General features: G+C 39.6%; 1 protein-coding gene across 2 annotated transcripts in view; it reads right to left on the reverse strand.

Annotated features, from left to right (window-relative positions):
* ATP9B (ATPase phospholipid transporting 9B (putative)) overlaps nucleotides 1–22,858 on the reverse strand; it is a 163,870-nt gene extending 141,012 nt beyond the window's left edge. For both annotated transcript variants that reach the window (XM_032183416.1, XM_032183415.1), the window contains exons 1-2: nucleotides 22,720–22,858; nucleotides 6,316–6,489 (exon numbers count right to left, since the gene is read on the reverse strand). In XM_032183416.1, coding sequence (XP_032039307.1) covers nucleotides 6,316–6,489; nucleotides 22,720–22,814 — 269 coding nt within the window. In that variant the 5' untranslated portion in view covers nucleotides 22,815–22,858. The remainder of the gene's footprint in view (nucleotides 1–6,315; nucleotides 6,490–22,719) is intronic.
* Nucleotides 22,859–23,201: the final 343 nt, after the last annotated feature.

The following is a 23,201-nucleotide window of genomic DNA, read 5'->3' on the forward strand; positions in this document are numbered from 1 at the left end:
AAAGCAACCATCACTTGGTTCTTGAAATGCCACTACACAATACTCACAAGCCATCATTTCAAGACTTCAGCTTCAAATGCTGGATTATTAAATTTTCCTCCTTGATGCTTTCACTATGGGACTGACGTCAATTTAGTTTGATTCAATGCATTTTATTTTTGCAATAAATATAAGCCCATTCAGAAACTTTTTTCCATCAATTTTAAATAGTAGCAAGGAATTATTCTACTTTAAAAACTATAACAGCATTAGTTCAACATTCAAAATGCAATCATTCTGTTTACTAACATATAACAGTTCAGAAAAACCTTACAGATGTCTTGATCATGACAAGCATCTTTAAAGCGATACAAACAACACTGCTTTCTACGTGTCACAGTTCTACAATCAGTTTAATGGCTGTGAACTTATCCTGCTGCTGCTGAAATGGCTAGTACCATCTTCCTCCTATAGTAAAGGTGTGTGTTCTTCCCCTTCCCTTGTGCTGACACAAGTATTTGTGCAACTGCATGGGTAAACGTGACCAGCAAATTGATCCAGCTGTAAGCTAACATGGAACATAATGAGGGGCTGATTTCAGACAAATCCATTCCTGATCTTTAAAATCTAAAAAATCATAAAAACAGTTGCAAAAATACAGGTTACATGCTGACAGCATATGATGGAACAATTCAACTTCATGCCAGCTTGGATTTAAACTTGGTAAAACTCTTTGTGGAATTAAAGCTTTAAACACATTAGTTTTCAGGGCATGTGGTGGAGGACAGCACAACCAGAAGATAAAGCTTAGTTGTATAATAGAAAGTGATGATATAGACCTGCATCAAGAAAGTTCTGAGGAAAATGATTTTTTCTAGGAAAGCAAACAGAAGCATGACAACTCCTGTCTACAAGCCTGTAGAGAGAAATATGCTGATGGCCTTTGATATCTTGCATTGTTTAGTTTAATTAATTTAAATTTTATTTTTAATTAAAATTTAGTTTAATTAATTTAATTAATCAGTTTGGAATTTGAACTTCAAAAAGAGTGAACATTTGACTAGTCAAATCTCTCTTTTGTAGAATAATTTGCACAAATACTAAGGAGTTTTCTATTGCTAAAATTAAGCATTTAACTAAAACAACTGAAATAGTGCCTTTCTTGCCATGGAGTTTCCTCTTCTTCTACCTTCTGCATTACAGATTGATAGAGAAGCTGAAAAAGATGTCATAACAACCGTCAGTTTAGCAAATGACAAAAAGTACAGACACAAGAATGATGTCTGACTAGGCAACAACTGTGATACCTTTGATAGAAAGGACCGACACAGCTAAAAACACTGAAGTTCTCAGGCACAAGAAAAAGTGAAAATATTACAGGTTGTGCCCAAATCAATACTGTAATGGTTCCAACGAGTTTTACTACCTCAAAAGTCAAAGTCAGTATTTTTCATTTACAGTCTTAATGGTAAACATTATTATATCACAGGAAGACTAAGAGAGGGGCACTTGCCTCATATCCAAACCAATTCACATTTACTCAGATTTTTAAGAACAACAGTCTAGCTGATATTTTTGAAACTCAGATTATCGAAACTCAACACACACTTATCTGTTCTCAAATTAATGTTCCATAATATGAAAATTTTTGAAAGACTACTGACTCTTTTGTGGGCTTTTTGCAACCACTAAATGTGAGTGAAAGAGTGAAACAAGCATCAGGAGATAAACTGGAATAACATTCTCTGAACTTCAAAAATCCCAAAAACAATGATCAACACAAACTTGATCCTTGATTGTCCTGAAATCCTTAATGGAAACACCTTAGGCTATAAATCCAGTGATTAAAAAAAAAATCACGTTTTGTTGATTTAAGCATTTATTTCAAATGTCCTTGCCTAGAAAGTTCAACACATACATAAAAGCTTGCTTTTTAAAAAGAAAAAAAAAAAAAAGATAGCTCTAAACTGTGATGCATGTATCAATATAACAGATTGTATATATGAATAAATGAACTAAGAGATACAAGAACTTTAAGGTATAGGCATAAACAGGGGGGTGGTTTTGTTTTTGTTTTTTTAAACAAGCTGCTTCTTACCATTTTTATTTTCCAATTTGAAGGAACTACGGTAGTCTTTAAGTCACTGACGCTATACTCAAAAAATATGCAGCAATTGTTAAATAAGGACCTTTAACTTTTCATAAATACAGTGCATCTTGCCAAGTCAAAAGCTAAAGTGAAAGTCTCAAATGACTCTGCAGCTCTAATAATAAGGACTTTTTCCCCCTTTTTTCATTACTTTTATCCTACAAGCTTAACTGCCAGTATCTTTCACAAAACATCATTTTCATCAGAATGGAAAGATAATATAAAAGCTCTATATTGTGTGCAAGGGTCAGCTTTTCCTTATTAGGTTTTAAGTAGCAGAAACTAGTTCTGCAAAGAAAACATACTGTAATTATTGTACTCAACAGGTAGCTTCAGTAATCAGGCCAAAAGCAACACAGTGGTCATGTCATTCTTAAAAGATCAGCATTTTCCCATGCTTCTGCATAACAAATGCATTGCAGATTAATTGGAAGCGTACAGGCCATCTTAGAGCCCAAATTAATCCGAGCATTTGATATCCCCTTCACTTCATATGGAAATGCCATTCAATGGCACCATTTTCATAGGGACAAAGTGTTTTTTGATAACAAGTGGAATGTAAATCTCATGAGAAAGAAATCAATCCAGCCCAAAGAACTCCAGAGTATTGATCTATGTGCATTATAATTTCACAAGCTTGAAGAGAATTTGTAAGTTAAAGGGGAAATGATTACAGCCACAAAACAGCTGCTATACCACAGTTTTCTTTTAACTGTGTTATGAAAGCAAGAAATATGCAGTTTCTGAAGTTAAAAGTTTTATTGTTTGAATTAAGTCTTCAGTTTGTTCAAAATCAAAGACATTTGATTTAATTATGATTTTTTTTTCAAGTGTTAAAAAAGCTGCAGACTTGCAAATAAAGTTCACACCATTCAGTTCTGGTCAACAACAGTCTATTGTATACACAAGTTAAAAGCCGAATAATGGATTTTACAATATCAATTTTAATGTACACTGAGCTTTGAAAAATATTCCACATCTGCTCCTGCCAAAAGGGTGAAACTTTTTCAATTAAACAACCATCTGATTATTAGTAATAATAAAGTAATAAAATATATAGAATATACAATTGTAAAGCTGCAAAGTAAGATGGAAAGTTTCCACTCCCAAAAATGAGTTTAATCCCAACAATGCAAAACAAATAAACTAGTGGGTTTGAGGGTTGGTTTGATTGTAAAAAGTAAAGTGTTTTTGGACTCAAACACAAGATTTTCCCTGAGAATCCGAAAGAAAAAGGGCCCCTTGAGCTTGGCTTCAGACAAATGCAGTCTTTTGTTGTGTTCACCTTTCTATGACAGCTTTGAAAACAAACAAACCAAAACAAACTTACAATATAAGTTAAGACACAAAAGGAAGCTCTGGGTGGGGTAGAAATTTAAACGTCACCCAATTTCAGGTAGGAGTTACTACTAATTTCCACAGAAACAAGGATAAATTTTACATTCTGTTGAACTGAACAGGTTTCAGACTGCTATGCTGTCTGATTTGATATTTAATCAAATATTACACTTACAAAAAATGCAGCTTGCCTTCTGGCAGCAAGTAAATTTCAGTTCTTTGCAGAAGTTGTATAATCTACCATCAACACAAATGAAAATAATTTTCTCACATAGTCCTTTCCATTCCAATGGTGAAGGCATCAATACCCAATCCTCTACCAAACCAATGTCTTACACCCTGATTCTGCTACACAGTATAAGTAATAATTCCATATATGGCAATACTGCAGCCTTCACATCTCCCGTATCATCTTCCAAATGTTCCTAGGCAATTTTATGAGCTGCAAGTAGGCAACTCAAAAGCTCTAGCATTCAGTGGCTCCCAATAAACATTCACGGAATTTAATTATAATGAGAAACCACCAAAACCAGTAACTGTTAACACTGAATGCACATCCTTGACCAAGGACAAAGCCCAAGAAGGGTGCTTTCAGCCAAGAAGAAACCTCCCTATTACTACAAGAAGTATTTACATACACAGAACATCACCCAAAATGAGGTTTTTATCCAGCCTGATTGGACTAGTAGGTAAGATCTCTGCAAGGTACCATGGCAACCATTTTCCAGCTAATTTTCTCCAACTCACCTATGCAGATCTCTGCACCTATCCTGTGGGAGTATCCTCTACCTGCTGAAGTCCTACTGAAATTTCAGACTTCTGCTAGGATCTGGTCATTATCTTTTTTTTTTTTTTTCGCAAAAAAGAATCTGTTATCATGTCCTGTTATAGAACATTCCGATGAGATTAAAATGCCTCTATGTACAAATATAAGACTGAAAGGACTCCTTAATGTATCAAAATTCAATTGAGCATATCAGCAAAGCTACTTCAGCAAAAAGATGTGTACAAAGATGTTGCTACATTTTAATGTAGCAAAATGATTCATCGATTCATCCATAATGCATTTTCTTTCTTCTTTGCATTCTCAAAAATAGCATTTTAAACATTTTTTAACTAGGCTTGTGCTCTACTCAAAGCTCAGATTTAACTATCAGGTTTAATAAGTAAAAAAACTTAAAATTTTGTAGTCCTCAGCATCAATAACCTTTGTGAAATTCTTTCGTGATTAGTAATGAGTTCAAACAAACTTGTCTTGCAGTTGCCTGCCCCTCTCCACACACTGGAGATTCTTCAGTGCCTCTGTCAGGGCAACTACAAGGTGTCCTTTCGACTATTCTGCCTATTTTTATGAAACTATTTTCAGGAACACAACTGGTATCTCCATCCTTCAGTCCATTTTTGTTCAAATCACCAGAAAAATAAGTAAGTGCATAAAGACTGAGAATGACCACCACATATGCCTCACTTCCTTAGAAAAACAAAAGCTAAAATGCATGACATTTATAACTGGAATAACTATATTCAGCATGATCCAGGACAGTTAATCTAAAATCAAGGTCTCATAACTGAAGTCCTGTGAAGTGTAAGACACACAAGGACTGCTCATTTAGAAGTAAGAGCTAAACAGAGAAACTGTCTATCACAGTAACTAATACTCAAAGATTTAAACTTACCGTAAGTATGTTTGACAGGTATCTACATTTTAACATATTTCTAGAAAAATTAACAGCCTCTTAAAACACTTTAAAATATATAAAAAATACAGTATTTCTACAACAAAAACACTACTTCCAAAAATCATCTACATATACAAACTCTTATTCTACTGTTTCCCCATTTCCTTCCTTCTACTTCCCAACAATTTATTTCCATTAATACATGGATTTTTGTTAAGTCATTACAGAAAGAAATCAACACAGATTGTATTTTTCTGTAAACAGTAAAGCTATATAAGAAAATTATTTCAGAACTAAAAGTGCAAAAATAAAGCTTTCAATTGATTAAGTAAAACAAGACCGACAGGCCTTCTGGAATGTATTAAGTATCATGAAAACTACCTGTGAAAATGTCTATCTAAACCAATTCTAAAACTACCTGCTAAGAAGTTTGAGTTCACTGGAAGTAGTCCACTCACTCTGTTTTTCAAATGACTGATTTTCAAATCTAATCTAATTATCATTCAAGATAAAATGTTAGTTTTAAACACCCTGATGACAAATTCTATAATTAGAAAATTTCTAGCAATTTGTTAGTAAGTTTCTATGCCAAGGCAACTGCATACATCTGAGTCTGGCATGAAGTTTATAAATAAGAACCGAATCACAAGAGCTAATTGCACCCATGATTCACTCTAAGGCCAACAGTTACAAGTATTTTTTAAACCTTCAAAGCTGAAATTATAACTAATCATTTGTTATTGCTCTTTCATTTTGGCAACAACATCAAATTCATTATAATCTGCATTTTGTCAACTTAACACATTAGCACCCTCAAAAAAATCAAGGAAAGTTTTAATCCATTTCACCTGATGTAGTTTTGAGTAAAAGTGACAACCATGCCTACATGCTGTTATGGACCTGGGACTAGTACAAGTCCAGTATCTGATCTCCCTTAAAATCCTCCTTCATGAAAGTCAGCAAAACACACAGGAGAAATACACAGCAGCTCTTTCAAACATTTTATTAACTGCTAATAATGTTCTAGGAGGGTCAAATGCAAGCAAAGTAGTCAAAAGTTACACGACAAGCATACTGTACTCCTGTACTTTGCGCATATCATACAATGCACAATTAATATTTGGGTAATTCACTGAATAGCTTAATAAAAAGTGCTAGTATGCAACAAACCTAGTGCAAAGGAACTTCCAGCCACCACAGATAAACCATTCTAAGCCTCTCTTTCTTTGAGAAATTCTGGCTCTTGGTAGAGTGTGGTAATCACTCTCATCATTTTCAAAGCCTTCTTCTGACATCATTAGCGGCATTTCATCCAAATGAGAGGACTCATCTTCCACTTGGTACCTGGCAAGATGAAATAAGAACAGTACATCAATAACCAACATTTTTTTTATTACCAGGAATCTCATAAAGTAACAAAAGGTAATTTTTACTACATGGAATTTTATTAGAGATGTTTTCAATCCAAGTATCTTGTGCACTTGTCCTAATGTATCATCAAGAACTTTCAATTTGTTAAAAATGGGTAATACAGCAAAAAGGCTTGCAATTATCCAGCCCTTGACATAAATCATTACAGAGAAATTCCTGTTTGATATAGAATTTGTACATACAGAGCTGCAACATCATACTTTCAAAGGACTCTTTGCAAGATTTTCTTAGAATTTGTTTTGTGTCATGGTCTAACACAGCAGGCACCTAAGCACCATACAGCTATTTGTTCATCTCACCCTCCCTACCCCCATCCCCAGCACGGGGGAGAGAATCAGGGGAAAAAAAAAGAGTAAAAGCTCATGGGTTGAGATAAAGAGAGTTTGGTAGGACAGAAAAGGAAGAGAAATAATAATAATGATAACACTACTAATAATACTATGTACAAACAAGTGATGCACAACACAATTGCTCACCACCCGCTGACCAATGCCCAGCCCAGCCCCAAGCAACAGTCCCCCACCCCACCCAGCCACCCCATATTAATTGTTCAGCATGATGCCATATGGTATGGAATATCCCTTTGGCCAGTCTGGGTCGGCTGTCCTGGGTCTGTCCCCTCCCAGCTTCTTGTGCACCCCCAGACTCCTCGCTGGCAGCGTAGCACAAGAAGCTGAAAAGCTCTCGACTGCATTGCTCTGTAACAACTGAAACATCATCATGTTATTAACGTTATTCTCATCCTAAATCCAAAACACAGCACCATACCAGCTACTAGGAGGAAAATTAACTCTACCCTACTTGAAACCAGGACACCTGGCAAAGTTTGTAGCAGATGCAAATAACGTGAGCTTTCACAGAAACAAACTTCGTATTTCCACTGAGCTTCAGCCTACTTTCCTGTTATACTTGCGTCTGCTCCTGCCTGTGCAGACCTCTGAGTCACAACTTCTACGCAACTCATCAGTATATTAGTTTTTGTTAGTAAAACATTAGTTACTTTTATAATTCTACATAGAAATATTCAGCAGGTTAAAACACTTTCCTATGGGACCTATGAAACACTAGGCTAACAATGGTCCTTCCCTCTCCAGAAAGCATTTACCACTTCAATTTTACACTTGTGGAATGCCTCTTATAGCCAGATAAAACACCTGAATATTTGATAAGAAAATTCCCCCAAGTGCTTGAAAATTGAGTAGCTTCTTCACTTTCAGTGCCTTAATGGTACAAAAATATGAAAGAACCGAACTATTACTCAGGTTTCCTGTCACAGACTATTCAGAGAACAAATAAGGATATCAACTGGAAAAAAATTTTTGAAAAGAATTAGAGTCAAGCAAAGATATCTATTTGTATGCAGTAACAAACACAATAACCCTAATGGATGTTAATACAAATGCATGATACAGAAAATCATCCTAGATCTGACCTAAATAGTTAGAAAAGCTGGCTGCATCAATGCTTAAAAAGATAAAAAACAAATATTAAACCCAACAGATGCAAAAAAAATATATCAATAGTCAAGTAATAGTTTTTCTATAATTGTAGTTAAGCAGTCTTTAAATAAGCCCAGTTGATGAAAAAAGTATCTGATTAGAATAAAGAGATTCTGCATGTGTATTTTATTCTTTAATTCTCAAACACTGCAGTTTGGAAGTCTAGAAGACTCTCGTCATTCTATTCTTTATGTAATCTAAAACTGATCTCTTGAATTTATTCTTGCATTAGGAGTAGCGAATGATGATTTTAAGAGCTCAGAAAAAAACTTTTTTGTTTGAGTCACAAAAGAAGTGTTTGGCAAATGTGAAGCTTCAAAATTGCTGATTTTTTGTGTGAAAGCGGTACTTCATCTTTTGGAATATGCATACAAGGACTGTCTCATTTCCCCCCCCCAGCAACCTAAACTCAATCTTTGTATAACAACAGTAATTAACAAAACGCAAATAAACCATTCATTGGTGTATTTGTACACATTAAAAAAAAAAAAGTAACGTAAGTTCTAAACATCTGAATATACAGTAGGGCTATATCCACATCAATAAACTGAATGAATGTTCCCAAGCATTACAAACAACAAAGCAGCCTGTAGCAGGATGACTCCTTGCTAAAGGAGTTCAAAGGGAATCATCCCTAGACTGCTACAACTGCCAAGCTGTACCTGGGGACTGTCCAGGAAGAGCAAGTGTTGCAACAACCCAAATTCATGCCAGGATACATGCTACCAGTTTAGAAGCAGTGAATTCCAGTACCTGGGAACATCTACAGTGTAACATGAATTTATAGAGCTGTACAGAATAAAAAACACTTCTCGCAACTGAGGAATTCAGTCCATTCTCTCACCTGCTGGGTATGCTGGTATGTTCAGTACACATCTTTGACTAAGCAGTAAGATCACAGTTTTATATGAAACAAGCAAGGTCCCAAAAGTTAATTTTTACAACACAGATGGAGAAAACACTTGAACTGAGCAACAGGCAAGCTATGACTTGGTTGCCTTCCCTGAAACATGGTGGGACCACTCTCATGACTGGAGTGCTGCAATGACTGGCTGTAGGCTCTTCAGAAGGCCCAGGCAGCATGGAAGTGGTGTGGCTCTCTGTATTAGACAGTTTGGATGTTGTGGAACTCGAGACTGGGAATAACAAGGCTGAGTCCCTGTGGGTTAGGATCAGTGGGAAGGTCAACAAGGCAAGCATCCTGGTGGGGGTCTGTTACAGAAGGCCAAACCAGGATGAGGAGACAGATGAGGAGTTCTACAGGCAGCTGACAGAAGTCACAAAATTGTCACCGCTTGTTACCTTGGGAGACTTCAACTTCCCAGACATAAGCTAGAAATACAATACAGCTCAGAGGAAGAAGTCTAGGAGGTTTTTAGAGAGCGTGGAAGATAGCTTCCTGACGCAGCTGGTTAGTGAGCCTACCAGGGGAGGTGCCCCGCTAGACCTTCTCCTCACAAACAGAGAAGGACTGGTGGGAGATGTGGTGGTTGGAAACTGTCTTGGGCAGAGTGACCACGAAATGGCAGAGTTTTCTATTCTTGGCAAAGTCAGGTGGGGGACCAGTAAAATTGCTGTCTTGGACTTCTGGAGGGCAGACTTTGAGCTGTTCAGGACACTGGCTGGTAGAGTCCCTTGGGAGGCAGTTCTGAAGGGCAGAGAAGTCCCAGAACCAGAAAGTTGAAATATGCAGTCGAAAATGCTTTCAGAAAAGACATCAACACTACCCTCTTCAAAAGTATTAAAATACAGTTTAAAACAAACATGACAAAACAGAACTTTACTGACCATGTTATTTGCAAAAAGGTGCATATGATGTCTAGTGTGATATGGCAGTCTGACAATACTTCTTCCCTTCTCATTACTGTAAATGGTCATCAAGAAAAAGAGAACACTATACAAATTACCTTCTTAAAACAAGGCAGTTATTACAGGTTACAACGTATATTACACAAAATTGTATGGATTACTCTCAAACTAAGCTAATTTTAACACTCAAACCTTACACACTTGACAATAAAATATCTGCTTTAAAAAAGACATTATGCTGAGTTTCAGTAAAAGACAAGCCTGTGTTTAAACAGATTCACATTCAATGCTTTTATAATCTCTCCTGGTTGAATTTGCAAATTACATTATCACAGTTACGTGCTTTAATACAGAGCTTTCTTTTTCATTGTATTTTGCTTTTAGACATCTGAACAATTAATAGTGTATTTGTAACACCATCCAGTGAAATCACAATCTGCCAGCCACATTGGAGCATGCAGCAACATTCTGGAGCATTAGAGAGACCCTTTTTACTTCTATATAAAGTTGAACAAGTGTCTGACTTGGAAAATAATTTACTTTACACACAAAGGTAACAAAGCAAACATGGTTAAAAGTTATTTCTTGACAGAACACGTTAATGCAAGAGAATTAAGGGAAACAGACTTGGCTGAGAAATAAATTCACAGATCTATTTAATACTTAATACTACTCTAAATGTGGTAATATTTGTGGAGTACATCAATGTCCTAATCATAAAGTCATTTTTGCCATTATAAACATTTTTTCACAATTATCTCATTTTGCACTTTTAAATATGGAGCTTCACCAAGTAGGGAATGTAATGAGCATAAGCACCATCATGTTTAGTAATCCTGACTTCAAAATACAGCCTCTGAACTGGCAAGCAATTTATTCTGTTTCAAAAGCAATTTTGCTATTGTGTTAGAAAATTGTGCTTCAGTATTTAAAAACAATAGTATAATGAATAATGTATTTTTCATAACTAGGAAGAGGACAAAAATCGTTATGTCTTTGTTATCTAGTATTTTTCCACACTTAATTGCTTGAAGTGCTGATTTGCTTTGAGTGACAAATCAATTGAGTATAATCCTAGAAACTTTTATTAAAATAGAGGAGCACTGAAAGCAACATGAATAAAGAAGCCAGAGAAAAGACATCAAAACTCTCAGCATGGAGGCTACTAAATCAGGTATGAAGACAGCCATCTTGACAGAAATATGGTTTCCTAAGAAAACAAGGAACATTAATATTAAACAATCACAGAATAGTTTGAGTTAGAAGAGACCTTAAAGGTCATCTAATTCCAAATCCCCCACCATAGTCAGGGACACCTTACATTAGACCAGGTTGCTCAAAGCCTGGTCCAACCCAGCCTTAAACACTTCAAAGGATGGGGCATCCACAAGTTCTGTGGGCAACCTGTTCCAGTGCCTCACCATCCTCTGAGTGAAGAATTCCTTCCTTATATCTAAGTCTACCCTCCTTTAGCTTAAAGCCATTACTCCTTGTCCTATCCCTGACAAAGCAGCTCTCCAGCTTTCTTGTAGGTCCCCTTTAGGTACTGAAAGGCTGCTATCAGGTCTCCCTGCAACCTTCTCTTTTCCAGGCTGAACAACCCCAAGTCCCTCAGGCTGTCTTTATTGGAAAGGTGCTCCAGCACCTTGATCATCTTGATGGCCCTCCTCTGGACTTGTTCTAATAGGTCCATGTCCTTCTTGTGCTGGGGGCCCCAGAGCTGAATGCAGGACTCCAGGTAGGATCTCATGAGAGCAGAGTAGAAGGGGAGAATCACCTCCCTTGACCTGCTGGCCAAGTTTCTTAAGATGCAACCCAGGACATGGTTGGCTTTCTGGGCTGCAAGCACAAATTGCTGGATGATGTCAAGCTGCTCATACCGCAACACCTCCCAGGTCCTTTTCCTAAGGGCTGTTCTCAATCCATTCTCCACCCAGCCTCTATTCGTGCTTGGGATTGCCCTGAACAGGATGCAGGTACCTTGCGCTTGGTCTTGTCTAACTTCATGAAGTTCGCACAGGCCCACCTCTCAAGTCTGTCCAGGTCCTTCTGAATGGCATCCCTTCCCTCCAGCATGTCAGCTGCACACAGCTTGGTGTCACTGGCAAACATGCTGAGAGTGCACTCAATCTCACTGTCCATGTTAACAACAAAGACGTTAGACAATACCAGTCGCAATATCAACCCCCAGGGAACACCACTCATCACTGATCTCCACTTGGACATTGAGCCTTTAACCACAACTATTTGAGTGTGACCATGCAGCCAATTCCTTACCCACCAGGTGGTCCATCCATCAAACTCACTTCTCTCCAATTTAGAAACAATACAGGATATGCTTGTGCACAAATGCTTTGCATAACCAGGTAGATTACCTCAGTTGTTTATCTACCCATGCTGTAACCCCATCTGAGAAATCCACCACCAGATTGTCAAGCATGATCTGCCCTTAGTGCAACTGTGCTGGCTGGCACCAATCACCTCCTTATTTTCCATGTGCCTTAGCAGAGTTTCCAGGAGGATCTGCTCCAGGATCTTGCTAGGCACAGAGGTGAGACTGACTGCCCTGTACTTCCCCAGGTCTTACTTTTTCCCTTTAGAAATGTGTTTTTTCTTCCCTTCTTCCAGTCACTGGGAACTTCAGACTGCCACAACTTATCAAATATGATAAACAGTGGCTCAGCAACCTCATCTGCCAGATCCCTCAGGACCTGCGGGTACATCTTATCAAGTCCCATGGACTTGTGCACCTTCAGGTTCCTTAGATGATCTCAAACCTCATCTTCTCCTACAGTGGGCAGTTCTTCAGTCCCCCCAGTCCCTGCCTTTGCCTTCTGGGACTTGGGCTATGTGGCTAGAGCTCTTGCTGGTGAAGGCTGACGCAAAAAAAGTCATTGAGAGCCTCAGCCTTCTCTGTATCCCAGGTAACGAGGTCTCCCATTTTCTTACAGAGAAGGCCCACAATTTCCCTAGTCTTCCTTTTATCACTGACATACCTATAGAAGCCTTTCTTGTTGTCCCTGGTGTCCTTGACAAAGTTTAACTCTAACAGGGCTTTAAGCTTCCCTGGCTGCTCAATGTCTCTGCATCCCTCCTAGGCTGTTTCTGCTTTCACCCTCTGTAGGCCTCCTTTTTCTGTCTGATTTTGGCCAGGAGCTCCTTGTTCATGCTGACCTCCTGGTATTGTTGCCTGACTTCCTCTTTGTTGGGATGCATCGCTCCAGAGGTTGGCGGAGGTGATCCTCGAGTATTAACCAGCTTTCTTGGGCCTCTCTTCCCTCCAGGGTTTTGTCCCATGGTACTCAACCAAGCAGATCCCTGAATAGGGCAGTCTGCTCTCCTGAAGCAGAATCAGGGTAGTGAGCATGCTGTTCTCCCTCCTCACAGCCTTCTGGATCCCAAACTGCACCGTTTCATGGTCACTGCAGCCAAGGCTGCCCTTGAGTTTGATATTCTCCAACTGCCCATCTCTATTGGTGAGAATGAGGTCCAGCATAGCTCATTGGGAGCTGCTTGCCAGAGCAGATGTGGATGCAGCGTTATATGTATCCCATAACTGTTAATGGAAACTATTTGGATTCATTTAATTCATTAAATCTAGTCTGGCTACTTATTTAGATGCCTAGTTAATTTTCATTTTCTACAAGCTTACTGTTAGTCTAACAGAGCAACATTCCTCTGATTCAAACATCCAAAAAAGTAGGAAAGTGCAAGGCAATCATTGATGTCCATTTACCTGGTTCAACTCACCTGACAATGAAGCACTGGACATTTGGCTCAATCCCTGCTGCTGCCAGGCACAGGACTCCCTCTGCTTCTGGACACTGGAAGGGGTAGGCAGCACGATCTGTCTCAGCCCTATCCTGCTCTACTTCTAGTAATTCCTCCAAGGTTTAACCTACCTGAACACCTCCTCAGTCCAAAAATAAAGCACGAATTTTCAAACTGAGGCAGTGCAATAAGAAAAATAATGAAGAAAGGGGCAGACCCATTTATATTAAGAGCAGGAATTATTTCTTAGGGGAGAAACCAAAAAAGCTACAGCTCTTGTAGTCTGCGTTTTTTATTGACAATCCCACAAAAAAAAAAAAAATGAAATGTTCCACAGCAGCAAGAAAAGTTGTATTAAATCTATATTCATCCATAAGCATGCAACTTATTTTTATATAACTGTTCCTTTCATTCAAACTCCTAATGTAGCAAATAAATCATTTTACGGAGACAAGTCACATGAGAACAATCAAATTATAAATACCTTTTTTCCCCAAATATTATTCTGCCCTTCAAAAGACTGGAAATTACCTTTTTCCCTGTAATTTCAAACATCTCTATGACTTACAAAGCAGGAAGTTTGGTTGAATTACAGAGCAATCACCTTGTTCCTAGGTTATAAAAGAAGTGGACAACAGATAAGCCTTCTACAGGTAAACGCATAGAATTTGAAGAATTTCCTTTAACCTTTTCCCCCAAAAACACAGAAAAAACAGCTTGCTGCTTTGCTTTTGTTTAGCTGTAGTTGTGCCTGCAATGCAAATGCACACCTAATCAGTATCAATTCCGAAGTCTCTGAACTCTGAAAGTCCTGGCCCAACTATACACACACAGAGAAAACAATTCTGCTACGAATTCATATACGCCATCAGGGACAGGCCTGTTAGAGGCCTCCATATGGAAGACAACACTAACTGAAGTAGTGTGATTATAAATCAGATTACACTTTTGGACAGCTTTTATGGAAGCTAAAGATTTGTAGAACTAAGTCTCTGTACTGAGTTTCAACCGATAACTTTGCTTTTACGTCCTTACATCGCCAAATCTTTAAAAGCCTATTACAACACTCCTATCATAGTGCACATTTGTCAACAGAGCAACAAAATAGAAAAAAAAAAAGGAATTTTACTGTATGTAAGTTTACAACTGAGTTTGTCACTGAAACAAACAACGTTTACTGCAATAGACAAACTATATCAAGGTACCCTCAGCCTTTCACAAGCAATGCAGAGGGAGATTCTGGAAAAACGTAAGGCACCATTTTTGATCAACCCTATAATAATTTTCTCTTCCCCAGCACTCACCTCTTTGCCAGAGCTATAAATGGAAGAAAAATTCAGAGGATCTGCATAAGAAAGCTGTCGTGAAAAACGCCACCATTCCTTACTCCCCTTTCCTCACCTTACAAAGCACAACACACCTTAATGGAACATCTTTTTCAGTCCGTGACAGGAAGAGCGGATCTCTATTCATACACAGCAGACCTGAGGAAACATCTGCATTCACTAGAACCCTATTTTTAATTAGCAGGGAACATCACTGGTCACAACAACAGGGCCATTTTATCACTGTTACTGGGTATTGTTATTGATACTGCAGCTCAATCAATTGCTTTTTCTCCCCTCAGAGATCCAAACGCCTGCCCAAAGAACACAAATGCCTGTATTTGACATAAAAAAAAAACAAAAACAAAAAAAAACAGGAAGGCATGCAAATATAGGGTAAAAATACAGCTTAAACACAATCAACCTGAAAATATATTTGAAGTTCACTACACACTGATATACGTGCTCACTGAAAAAACTAGCATCATCTGCAATAGCAATCTGAACTTCAGTGGTGCAAGTTCAGAAACACTTTTGTGCCTAGAAATAAGTGTTTCAGATCAAGATTCAGATTATTCTAATAATCATGCTCAAGATTACAACTGCTTGTCTATAAAGAATATCTTGGTGTGTAAAGAGTAACTAGACTAAACTTAAAAGGCCGATCTTTTCCGAATACATAATTATAAGTAATATCAAGTCAAAGAACTACAACTTATTATGAAAATCACTTAGAGTTACTATGCTGTCAAAATGTACTTTTGCAGGCAAAGTACAGCAAACCATTTCCTGAGTATGACACAAATACAAGTGTCTTTCTATGTAAAAATACAGTTGATATCGTGAGCAGCTCTGCATGTACGTAATTTGGTTACCCGCATGATTAAAATCAAAGACTGCTCTGAAAAGTAAAAGGCACAGAGACTAAGATAACATATGACAAAATACACCATGTAAAAGCTCTGAAAGCAGTAACATATGGCAAGGCCATTCTTTAGGAGTTATACATCACACCACTTTGACCTTTTTCCCAGACAAAAATATCAGAATCTAAACCTGTACTAAATCTTACAGGTACCAGCCCCAAAAGGTAATGTTAGCCTAAGTCTCAAGTCTTCAGAAAGCAGAGTAACACTCAATCCAGGAATGTATATATGTGAGCAATGAACATAGGACAAACCGAGAAGAAAGTTTTAAAAAATTCACTGCTAAAAACTGTTTGACATAAATTGAGAGAGCCTTGAAAATGCAGACCTAACAAGTATGGTAAAAATATAACATCCCAAATGTGAAGGTGCCAACCAGACAGCCCTGTTGAAAGATCTAGAATTAAGAGAGAGCATCTAAGGGATGCAGACTAAAAATGACTCAGTGACACCATTCCTAACAACAACAGTAAATCTCTGACCAAAAACATAACTAAAGGAAGGCTAATGACAAAGGACAGCACACCCTGCAAAAGAACGGCTGATTTTTCTTTTATATGAAATTTTGCTTTGCAAAAAGAGGCAAACACTTTGAATTTCAAGTGAAATCAGTAAAAATCACTGGGACAATAGTTTTCCTGTAGAACGAACGTACAGGACAGATCTATTTTATAAGAATGTTTTAACAGTACTAGATGATCTTTAAGGGTCCTTTCCAAACCATTCAGTGATTCTCCTAACTACAATCCTGCAGAGATTTCTTTGCACTATTTTTAATCTTTTCTCCCTTATGTTTAAAAACGTGTATTTGATGTAAATGCGCATTGCATTTAATGTATCAGCATAACATATAGCTTTATGTTTTATTCCTCAACATACAAGGAATATAAGTTTTGTCTTTTCATACAGTTTATGATACTTTTAGTATTTATCAGGTGAACCTACATTTGTAATTTGTGGTATCACAGAAAATACCAATACGCCTTGCTTTGAGTTGCTATCTCAAGCAAAAATACTGACCTACAGAAAATCTGGTTAGACTAATCTGAAATTTACTTAAGTCACCGGTTCCATCTGCCTGTCACTGAGGGGAAAAAACAAACAAACAAAACACACACAAGACAGTGGCTCCCATTTAAACAAAGTACCTTAAGATGATGATAGGAGCTTTCTCCATGAGTAAGCTCAAGTATGTCAGCGCACATGCAGACAACTAACAACCAGTACCTTACTCATTCCCACATTACATTCCCACAGTTGTTCAACTTTAAGGAGCTTCTGTGACCATATCTTGAGTAAATGGTTAACAACGCTATTTTGACATGAAAAAAGTCGTAAAACAGTGCTTATGTTCCCCCACTAAACAATTATTGCTTTTGGCAAAGAAACAGATGCTTAAAGAAGTTACTGATACTTTCTAACAGTAGTTTCAACACAAATACTAAGAAGTAAATTTACTTTGGTCTTGGAACTGCTTTCTCACAGAAGCTATGCTAATTTGAATTTTAATGTATAGATTATAAAGTAAACTTTTAGTTTCAGTCATTTTCAAAATCAGGATGAAATAAGCAGACATGTTCAACTAATACACGAGGTAGAAGAGCATATTGAAATGCAACCTCTGAAAAATCAGTATCTACCCAAAGACTCTATGAACTTTTATTCCAAACATTCACAAGTATTCAGAAAAAGAGTATCATAACAACTAACAAAAAAAAAAAAAAAAATGAAAGTACCACCAAGTATCACTTGCATACACTCATTCAACAGATGAACTCAGATATACATTGATGTTTGGTGTTTTTAATGATCCTGGATGTTTTGCAAGGCTTTCCAGACCCAGTTACAGCCAAATAAGTCACGAGCTCTCTGTGAACACCATTCTACAAGAGAACCTACATCTTATTACCTCTGATCTATGCATGGCATCAACAAATAACATTTTGGGTTGTTTGTTCAAGTTTTTAATCTTAATAATTACACCTGAAATAAAGAGACCAGCAAATATTTTTGTCACTGCAATACAAAATACTACCTGAACTACAAAAACCACATTGGAGTTCAGAACTAGAGCATGTCATTCTAATGAAGAGAAACAACTGGGAGGAAACAGCAACTACCAGAGTAGTTCAACAAAGCTCACTTCAGACAGCAGCAAAAATTAAATAAGTCCCAGAATCACTGTACATACATCAAGTATTATCTGTTGGCATTTGCTTGTCTCTATCTTTAGTTAATTCCCCGTGAAACCTAGCCAAACACCTTAGGAAATCTTAAACAAAAGGACTGCAAGATCACTGGGAGTGACTTCCATATAAATGAAAAAATATAATAACAGCAATCCTGTAATATATCATCTTTGTTTCTATGTACTATTCAAATTTGACATTTGTATGTATCAGGGAAGTATGTGGACTCAGTGAACGCAACATGAAATAAGCTACAAACCACCAGTCATTGAGCAACAAGTATCCCACATTTACCTGTGCAAAGGAAACTTCAGCCTGTTATTTTATTCTATTTTAATTCTCACACGATTGTTTTATATGCTAATGGCGTACAAGACTGACAATTAAACATAGGGCAACTCAGTTTTTAAGAAACTGCTATCAGCGAGGAAATTGACAAGCCAACAGCAGAGGTGTTCCACAGCTTGCTTTACCACAGCCACCTGATATACCTCCATTCATAAGCATAAAGTCATTCGTAAGTACACCGCCATGACCCTTACTACACTTAATTATGTGAGAAGATTCCTTCCAGTGAATGAATATTATTCATGACACAAGCATACCTCTGTGAATACCTAGAGTGCAAATGAATTTATGTAATATTGGACACAGCTGGTAAGACCTGATTTTCTGGTATCAGCTCAGGTGTCCCAACACCTTAACACTATTAGTAGACCAAATAGAGGTATTCACTGACAGTAACAAGTGCAGGACACCTGAACAAACTCAGTAACTTGCTTACAGATAAAAGAGGGTTGACCACTGCTGAACTCAGTCCCTTATCTGCTTCAAAATTCTACCAAGCTTCTTGGTTTGCTTACATTACATCACACATGAGCAACAGCCATTACGCATTTACATTTCTTTCTCTGTTTGGCCAATAATTACTCTGGGTCTCCTGATGATACTAAACTAACATATGAGAACAAGTGTGTCAGTCTCACTGCACATTTACAGTGATCGTGGAAATTCTCTGGTCCTCTTTTCCCTTTGTGGCATAAACATTTTTCCAGTAAATAATAGATACTTTGTGCTGAAGAACAAAGTGTTGAAACAAGTGTGCAGAGAGTTTACTCAGCTGGGCATCTGAGCTCCACCACAGCTGCTCTCTCATTCCCCCTCATCAAAGAAAATGAGGAGAAAATATGATGAAAGGGGCACAAGGGTTGCTCAATGGAGGCTGCGGTCAGCCCCTAACACTTCATCGCCACCGCTCCTTCACGGTCCCTCTCTGCCCCTGCTCCACATGGGGTCCCTCCCACGGGATGCCGTCCTTCCTGAACTGAACTGAGCCTGCAAGGGCTGCCCACAAGCAGCAGCTTTTCACTGCTCCCACACAGCTCCATACCACAGGGTCCATCCATCCCACAGGAGCAAACTGCTCCAGCACGGGTCCCCCACGGGTGGGCGGCAGCTCCCCCCAGACCCCTGCTCCTGCGTGGGCTCCTCTCCACGGGCTGCAGCTCCGGCCCGGGGCCTGCTCCTGCGGGGGCTCTCCATGGGCCGCAGCCTCCTCCAGGCCACATCCACCTGCTCCACCGGGGGCTCCTCCACCCATGGGGGGGCTGCAGCGTGGAGATCTGCTCCATGTGGGACCCATGGGCTGCAGGGGGACAGCCTGCTCCACCAGGGGCCTCTCCCTGCACAGGCTGCAGGGGAACCGCTGCTGCCTGCCTGGAGCACCTTCTGCTGCACTGACCTTGTCTGCAGGGTTGTTTCACATTCCTCTCTCTCCCAGCTGATGTTGTGTAGCAGTTGTTTTCTTTTCTTAAATCTGCTCTCACAGAGGCACAAGCAACATGGCTTATTGGCTCAGCTCTGGCCAGCAGTACATCCCTTTGGAGCTGCCTAGAACTGGCCCTTATCTGACATGGGGCAGCTCCTGGATTCTTCACAGAGGCCACCCTGCAGGCCCCCGCTACCAAAACCTTGCCACATAAACCCACTACAAAGTGGCACACCATCACTTTCTCCAAGCTTTCTGTAACTATTAAATTCAAATATATTGCATAATAGTGCGATTATTAGTAACTGGAATACAAACTTTTAATTCAAAATGGATTTCCCTGGTTTCTAACAGTGGAACATAATCAGTTCTCTGTCCAATCTTACACAGCATCATACAGTCTCACATGTATAGCATCACAAAGTTTCTTTAGGTGTCTGGGGAAAACACGTTCCAGCTTTACAGTACGTGATAACAGTCAGTCAAAGTAAGTCCAAACACAATGACAAAACCTTTGTCCTTACAGCAGGAATACCTACAGCGACAGAGGCAGACTTCCACAGACTGGTTAGCTCAAGCAAAAGAAATTGTCCTGCAAAGTAGCTTTGAGGCTGTGAAAGGTTAGCAACTGTTATGTTGCATTATCTGAAGTTGCCAGTAGCAGGGCAACAAATTCAAGTTAAAAACCACTACCATACTGCAGTTCCGAATCTGTGTATAAGCTTTCAAAAGAGGCGATTTTCAAAATGTGAATTCTTTGCTGAAGAAACAAACAAATCATGGAAAGTCAAAGATTCCTGAGAGCCCAGAAAGCAAGGCTTCTTAAAAGTGTATGGTAAAGATACAAGTTAGAAAAGTAGGATGAACATACATGCATAAAGGCTTAGGATATGTAGTCCAACTATAATTTTAAGTCATGATTTACGAGTTGTACCTGAACTAACGTGCCTTGCTCTATTTCCTCTTTGTCTTTACACAAGTCACCTGCAGTAGAATCTAGACAAGCATTTTTTTATTAATATTTTTTAAAAAACAGGTCCATGACAACACCTTCCGAAGCACACAGCAGGTGCTCTAAAATCCAGGCCATGGTATTATTGAAGGATAATGATCAACCTAACCAACTCACCTTAAAACATATACAAAATTAAGTAACTAAAATGAGTAAGAGTACATGGCCTTTCTCCCTCTGGGCACAAATTTTAACCAAGTGATCAAAATAATCAGAAGTAATAAATGTACCTGTTAGCTTTTAAATGTTTTATGAGCCTACAAGTAGTTGAACAGAACTAATTAAAACCATAAAAAAAATCATTTGTGTGGAGGACTGATAAAATAAATACATATTATTTGTACTTGAAAAGCATACAGATTATAAGAGACTGTAACTCTGAAAGACGTAACAAACTACAAGGAATTCAATCCATAAACTTTGAAGGGAAGTGTTGATGTAATAAGACAGAAGGTAAGAAGCAGATCTATAATGAATCAGTAGTTTTTGCTGGATCTTACAGCTTCCCAAATCTGTTCATACATCCAGGTTTAAACAGTTTGTATAAATAACTGCAATTATTGCCTGAAAACATACCTTCCACAAACCTATGTACTCACTTGACTTATGAACTTGGCCCACATCTATATACGTATATTCATATAGCACTTTTCAAGTTACCAAAACTGGCTCCTGGATAACCTACAACAGAATCATCTGATACCTTTGACAGACTAAGGGTTTGGCTATATAACCCTTCCCTTCCTCTTCCAAAGGTGAACACCTACTGAAAGGCTTATAGATCGCACGAAGAGCTTCCCTGCTTCAATTCTCTGAGAAATATGCATGATAATGATAACGTTACCCTACCTTAAAACAGAGGATAAGCCCATTACATATTGTGAGACGTTCAAATACTAGTGAAACAGGGAACACTACTACTGTAGACTGTCCTATAAGTTATTTTCTATGAACATTTGCAAGCTTCTCTATTAACTTATGCTCTGCATAGTCTTACACTACATTTTCTGCTAGGTACTCCACTTGGACAAAAAAAAGCTTTTTTAATTCACCATGGACTATTTGAATTAAAACAGCATCATCAACTATTCTGTGCTTAGGAAGTCCGTTTACTTTCATACATCACAGCTGCTACCTCCAGCTCTTGTGCCCACAATTAGGGTCTTAAAACAAAAAATAAACAAAAACAGTAAAAACAAGGGAAGGGAAAAGCAACTCAAACAGCTATAACCAGAACTGACATTGTAGGAGTGCTGCCAAAGGGACATATGAAGAAGTATGGGGGTAAAGTGTTTCCTTCCAGACAATGACGGCATTCCTTGAAGTCATGCAGAACAGCAAAGCAAAAAAAAAAAAAACAAACAAACAAGAAAACCCCACTGACCCCTTGGCTGAAGACTTTGTTAGTAAAGCTTTGAACTGCCTTGCCCAAATTGCTTGACCCCTCTCCCCCCCAAAACAGGGCGCATTTTAAGCACCCCGGGGTCAGTCCTGACGCTCAGGCAATCCCCAGCTCCACGCACCGCGGCGCAGCAGCCGCCCCGCATCGCGCTGGGAGCGGCGGCTGCCCGGGCACCGGGGGCCGCGGAGCCCCCCGGGGCCGGGCAGGCGGAGGCCGCAGCCGCCCGGTCGGGAGCAGCGCCCGCCGCGCCGCACCGCACGGCTCAGCCCAGCCCAGCCCCGCTCCCCACCGCCGGGTCGAGGCAGCTCCGCGGGGACGAGGAGAGCGGCGGGGGACGGGCTGGGACCGCCACCACCTCCACCACTCCTCGGGGGCCGCCGCCGTGCCCTGCCCTGCCCTGCCCGGCCCTGCCTGTCCCGTCCCGGCCGCGCCGTGCCCGTACCTGCTGTGCCTCCGCGCGGCCGAGGCGCTGCTGTAATAGGCCGGCCGGCGCGGGGCGCGGCGCGGCACCGGCTGCAGCGGGATCTGGTCCGCCATCTTGGGGCGCCCCGCCGCCGCCGCCACCGCCGCGCCGGGTGCGGCCCGGCCCTGACGTCACGGCGGCAGGAAGGCAGCGGCGGGGAGGGGCCCGCGGCATAAACAAGGGGGCGGGGGACGGGGACGGGGATGGGGACAGGGGGCCGGCCCCTCAAGGAAATAAAATCGCTGGGGATGGGCAGTGGTGGTTTTCTGTCACCGAATAGGGGCGGGTGTAGCGAGGCAGAGGTGTTGGGAGGTGGAAACGGGAGTTGTGTAAAGTCAGGGGGGTAGCGAAACAGCCAGTGGGGTGTCGTAAGGGAAAGGTCGATGCACAGGTCACCGGAGGAAAAATAAATAAATATTTGGTAGATTGTGAGTTCACAGACGTAGTGTAAGGTGTCATCG

Source organism: Aythya fuligula, chromosome 2, assembly GCF_009819795.1.
Source record: "Aythya fuligula isolate bAytFul2 chromosome 2, bAytFul2.pri, whole genome shotgun sequence".
In the NCBI taxonomy this organism is placed as follows: Eukaryota; Metazoa; Chordata; class Aves; order Anseriformes; family Anatidae; genus Aythya; species Aythya fuligula.